The sequence below is a fragment of the Emys orbicularis genome, chromosome 4, assembly GCF_028017835.1.
Source record: "Emys orbicularis isolate rEmyOrb1 chromosome 4, rEmyOrb1.hap1, whole genome shotgun sequence".
Taxonomy (NCBI): domain Eukaryota; kingdom Metazoa; phylum Chordata; order Testudines; family Emydidae; genus Emys; species Emys orbicularis.
In genome coordinates, this window is record NC_088686.1 from 127,343,773 (window position 1) to 127,350,006 (window position 6,234).

Here is a 6,234-nt window from a genome sequence, read left to right on the forward strand (position 1 = left end):
ATGTTTCTACGCTCCCCTTATCATCTCCGTCCCTGAGGTTATCGCAGATTAGAAGGTGAAAAAAATGCACTCGCGATGACATATTTTCCGAGCTCATGCAGTTCTCCTGCACAGATAGGGCACAGCTTAATGCATTCAGTGGCAGAGGCCAGGAAAGAATTAAGTGAGCGCGAAGAGCAGAGGCAGGATGCGATGCTGAGGCTAATGTGGGAGCAAACGGACATGATGGGTCTGTTGGGGGAGCAAATGGACATGATGAAGCGTCTGTTGGAGCTGCAGGAAAGCCAACAAGAGCACAGACCCCTGCTGCATTCACTGTATAACTGCCTACCCTCCTCCCCATGTTCCATAGCCTCCTCACCCAGACTCACAAGAATGCATGGGGGGAGGCTCCGGGCACTCAGCCACTCCACTGCAGAGGATGGCCCAAGCAACAGAAGGCTGTCATTCAAACAGTTTGATTTTTAGTGTGGCTACAATAAACAATGTGGCCTTGTCCTTCCCTCCTCCACCACCCCACCCAGGGTACCTTGTCCATTATCTCATTTTTTTTTTTAATTAATAAAGAAAGAATGCATGGTTTCAAAACCTTCTTCATTCCCACACAGATGCATAGATTATAAGGCCAGAAGGGACCATTCTGATAATCTAGTATGACCTCCTATATAACGCATTCAAAACAATAGTTACTTTATTTCTAAGGGGGGAGGGTGGTTGGTTTACAGGGAATTAAAATCAGCAAAGGGGGCGGGTTTGCGTCAAGGAGAAACATACACAACTGTCACACCGAAGCCTGGCCAGTCATGAAACTGGTTTTCAAAGCCTCTCTGATGTGCAGCGCGCCTTGCTGTGCTCTTCTAATCCTCCTGGTGTCTGGTGCGAAACGATTGTCTGCTGTTGCTTTCACAGAGGGAGGGGCGACTGATTACATGTACCCAAAACCACCCGCAACAATGTTTTTGCCCCATCAGGCATTGGGAGCTTAACCCAGAATTCCAATGGGTGGCGGAGACTGCGGGAACTGTGGGATAGCTACCCACAGTGCACCGCTCTGTAAGTCGATGCTAGCCACGGTAGCTGACTTAATGCGCTTAGTGTGGACATACACAATCGACTGTATAAAATCGATTTCTAAAAATTGACTTCTACAAAATTGACCAAATTTAGTAGTAGTGTAGATCTACAAGTATCTACCAATGTGATATATGCCATCATGTCCCAGCAATGTCCCTCTGCCATGTACATTGGCCAAACCAGACAGTCTCTACACAAAAGAATAAATGGACACAAATCAGACATCAAGAATTGTAACATTCAAAAACCAGTAGGAGAGCACTTCAATCTCCCTGGACACTCAATAACAGACTTAAAAGTCGCCAATCTTCAACAAAAAAACTTCAAAACCAGACTTCAATGAGAAACTGCAGAACTGGGAATTAATTTGCAAACTTGACACCATCAAATTAGGCCTGAATAAAGACTAGGAGTGGCTGGGTCACTACAAAAAATAATTTTCCCTCTGTTGATACTCACACCTTCTTGTCAACTGCCGGGAATGGGCCACATCCACCCTAATTGAATTGGCCTCGTTAGCCCTGACCCCCCCACTTGGTAAGGCAACTCCCATCTTTTCATGTACTGTATACTTATACCTGCTTATGAAGTGGGTTATATCCCACAAAAGCTTATGCCCAAATAAATTTGTTAGTCTCTAAGGTGCCACAAGGACTCCTCGTTGTTTTTACTGATACAGACTAACACAGCTACCCCTCTGAAACCTGCTAATTAAGTGTATGTATGTAATTGTTTTATGGTAAAGACTAGTATGGGATCCCTAAAAGAAAGAAAGAAAGAAAGAAAGAAAGAAAGAAAGAAAGAAAGAAAGAAAGAAAGAAAGATCCTATTATAATTTCCACTTTTAGTATTTAGAGGACTCTTATACAAAATCCAGCTATAGTCTCTTACAAGGATATGAATTCATGGTCTGTGCAAATACTTTGTAAGGTAGTGGAATTTTGTAGCCCAGAATTGGTAAATAAATTGACTAACTTCCCTCAATATAGATTGTAGGGTTTGCAAGGGGCCAATCTCTACCTCATGTCACTTAGGGCCAACACATCTTTTTTCCATCTTAAAGGGAGGATTGTTTCATAATAAGCCTTAAAAATAGTCTTGCTTGGCCACATTATTCAGCACTGTCCAGCAGCAGTGTTTAGCACCCCTATGCCATGTTACCTCTTCAAAGTTAAGTCATGAGTAGAGCTGGCTGGAAATGGATGTTGTAGACATTTTTTTACTATTATTTTGTTGATTTTCCATCAACCTGAGTCAAAACACTTTGGTTGGCTAAACTCAACAAAAAAAATGTTTCAAGTCAATTTGACACTAAATTGCATCTACCTAGGGTGCCATGGAGCCTCATAGGAGTTGTAGTTTGCGTGCTTCACTACCCCATTCTCTCCGATGGGCCTGGCTCCTTGCTTGGACTACACATCCCATGATGCACCATGGTATCTCCACTGAGGGGGTGGAAATTCTGATTCTGACTCAGCTCCACTCTTGAAATAATTAATGAATCTTTATAATCTTTATATAGAATCTTTAATGAATGCTTTATATGAAGCAGCAAAATACAGCCAGTGATTCAAATTTAGGACTTCCATTTCTGTACTTATTCCTTTAGGCCATATGTGTGCCTCATATATTAGGTACATGAAGTCTCCTTGAAGTATGTTAGTAGATATGCTTGCATTCATCTTAATGTTCAGGTTCAGGGTGAAAAAGTGAATCCAATTCTCTTTAATTTAGGTCTATTCAATTTCTGATTACCATGGGTTTTCACACCAGACAATACCCAAAGTTACATGAAGTAAACAGAGAAAATAATAAACTCAGCCCAAGGATTTTTCTTTATTATCTCACCAACAGTTTTGCTGCACTGACACCTGTCAAGAAACTGTTACTCGGCCTAATAACCTTTTCAGGGCGTCCTTCACCTCCTTGTTCCTCAGGCTGTAGATAAGAGGATTCAGCATGGGGATCACCACGGTGTAGAACACTGAGACCACTTTGTCCCGGTCCAGCGAGTAACTGGAAATTGGCCTGACATACATAAAAACTGTGGTGCCGTAGAATATCATGACAGCTGTCAGGTGGGAGGCACAGGTGGAGAAGGCTTTGCGTCTGCCCCCAGTGGAGCGGATCCTCAGGATGGTGGAGATGATATAGATATAGGAGACCAGAATCTCCAATGAGGTGACGATGCCGTGAAATGTACCAAAGGTGTAAAGCACTATCTCATTGCTGTAGGTATCAGAGCAGGAGAGCTGTATCAGTGGGGGGATGTCACAGAAGTAATGATTGATGACATTAGAGCTGCAGAAGGAGAGTCGAAAGGTGGAGATAGTTTGTGCCAGTGCATGGACAAAGCCAATGAGATACGAGCCAGCCACCAGCTGGGCACAGACTCTGCGGGACATGCTGACGGTATAGAGTAGTGGGTTACAGATGGCCACGTAACGGTCATAGGCCATCACGGCCAACAGGAGGCATTCAACGCTCGCTGTGAGCACAAAACAGAACAGCTGTGCAATGCACCCACCAAATGAAATGGCTCTCCTCTCAGTTAGGAAATCCACCAGCATCTTGGGGGTGATGGTTGAGGAGTAGCAGAAATCCACAAAATCCAAATTACTGAGGAAATAGTACATCGGGGTGTGGAGCCGGGGGTCGACCCTGATCAACATGATCATCCCGAGGTTTCCCACCAGGGTGATCAGGTACATCACTAAGAAGAGCAGAAAGCAGATGGCCTTCATCTCTGGACTTTCTGTTAGTCCTGAGAGAACAAACTCAGTCACCAGGGTGTGATTTTCCCCAGCCATTTTGTCCGCACAGGCGTTATCTGCTGATTGACTCTTCCTGATTGACCAAAGAGAGAACTGATGAGCCCCAATTTATCTTCTAGATAACCAAGGTACTTATATGGTCCTCATTACCATAGCATCTAACCACCTAAACATATTTAATAAATTTGTCCTCACAACAACCCTATGAGGTAGGGCAGATGGGAAACTGAGGCACGGAGTAGCTAAATGACGTGTCCAAGGTCACACATACAGACTGTGGCAGGGATGGGACTTGCTCCCTGGTCTCTTAAGGCTCAAGATAGTACCTGAACCAATGGACCATCCTCACTCTCACTGTGCCCAACACAGCAATTCAGCCTTGCTGGGAAAGATGCACTAAGCATCATCCCTACAGCTCACTGCACATCCCTGCCTCTCCACCCCAATGCAGCTGCAATTGGATGTGTCCAGCTGTGAGCAATGTGATCCAAATGTTCATGAAGGGCAAGGGCCATCTTCCTGAAACAGATAATCTCAGCATTAACTCAAGGACCTTTGGGGGTTTTCACCTTCCTCTGCAGCATGAGGCATGGATCATGTGCTGGGATCACCTGGGCCTGGCTCATCCAATCAATTCCCTGCCATTTCAGGAGCCTTGGGCATTGATGGCACCTTGGTCTCTCCTGTTCTCTGTCTGTGGTACCACATTAGTCCCCTGAGGACTGAAATGCTTTAGTTTAACTAAAGTCTTTGGGCTTTATATAGTAATATTTGGGTAAAACTTAAGGGCCTGCAATGTACTGAAGGCCAGACTATATATGGTCCCTTCTGGCTTTAAAGTCAATGAAACTATGAATCTCAGGCATCACTTTTAGCCATTCAGAACTCCAACAGGAAAAAGTGAGTGGCTTCTTTGCTATAATAACATGATGGCAGGAGGTTAATATTTTGGCCAAACCAGCAGTAGAACTCAACCCCCAGCAGAGGGTGAGGTATGAAAACTCCTTCTTATTGGCCTGATCCAAAGGCCGTTGAAGTCAAGGGGTGACTTTCTATTGATTTCACTGTACATTGGATTGGCACAATGGTCATTTTCTGCTGAGAAATTAAATAGATCATGATTTACTACATGAAACACCCTTGGGTTGTAGGTAGCAAAAGCCTCCATGATTCTGACGGGGGGAGAATCACAAGTGAAGTGGGAATTATTGAAATTAATGACATCTGCCCTTTCTGGGATATTAGAAGCCAAAAAAGGCAAATAGCTGCTAGGACCTTGTGTCCACAACCCTTTCTGCTTCCTCCAGCATGGCAAATTTGATACAGACAAAAGTATTCAATGGAACATAGAATTAACCATGGAACTCATTGCCACACAAGGGAAATAATGTAGTAATTTATGATTAGCAAATATAGTTACATTAATTACAAGGTTTACCAATCCCAGTTTTTCAGGGCATAATGTGAGCACCCTCTAGTGTCCAGATGAAATTCCCCACCACAGGGCTAAATTTTGCAGCCTGGATGCTGATGAGCACTTGAACTCACATAAGCAGCCCCACTAAGTCAATGAGGCAGGACTCGTATGATCAAGTGTACAAACTAGACTATAATACATACCATTTCACATTTAAAACTATTATGGAGCTGTTACATGTTTTTCAGTTGCATTTTCTACTATTGGAGAAGAAGATCTATACCTTTGTCACATCTCTCTTTCAAGATATTTGATATATATCAAGCTACTCTTTCTCTCTCCAGCTTTCCTAGAATCTTAGAAATTGGACCTACAGCATTAAGACACTTCAGGTCACATTTTCAAAGGTATTAGGTGCTGGAAGATTCAGATAGGCACCAAGTAGGATTTTCAAAAATGCCTATGCAGCTAAGATACCTAACTTCCAAAGATTTCAAAGGGAGTTAGATGCCTAAAAGCTTTTGAAAATTCCATTAGACACCTAACTGAATCTTCAGTCGGCACTGCATCATCATTCAGCACTGGTGAAGCCACATCTGGAGTATTACGTCCAGTTTGGGGCCCCCCACTACAGAAAGGATGTGGAAAAATTGGAGAGAGTCCAATGGAGGGCAACGAAAATGACCAGGGGGCTGGGGCACATGACTTATGAGCAGGGCCGGCTCCAGCATTTTTGCTGCCCCAAGCAATTCTTCGATGGCAATTTGGCAGCAGGTCCTTCCCTCAGAGAGGAACTGAGGGACCCGCCACCGAATTGCCGCCGAAGAGCCGGATGTGCTGCCCCTTACCGTTGGCCGCCCCAAGCACCTGCTTGCTGCGCTGGTGCCTGGACCCAGCTCTGCTTACGAGGAGAGGCTGAGGGAACTGGGCTTGCTTAGTCTGCAGAAGAGAAGAGTGAGGGGGGATTTG

The 6,234-nt window shown here is 44.3% G+C and overlaps 1 protein-coding gene across 1 annotated transcript; it reads right to left on the bottom strand.

Moving 5' to 3' along the window:
• Nucleotides 1–2,948: 2,948 nt before the first annotated feature.
• Nucleotides 2,949–3,884, bottom strand: LOC135878159 (olfactory receptor 8U3-like). Its single transcript, XM_065403743.1, has one exon. It carries the CDS (start codon nt 3,882–3,884, stop codon nt 2,949–2,951), a length of 936 nt encoding a protein of 311 aa, XP_065259815.1.
• Between the last annotated feature and the right edge of the window lie 2,350 nt (nt 3,885–6,234).

What these genes read in the sequence shown, in the direction of transcription:
- LOC135878159 (XM_065403743.1), bottom strand. Translation starts at nt 3,884, where the DNA reads ATGGCTGGGGAAAATCACACCCTGGTGACTGAGTTTGTTCTCTCAGGA.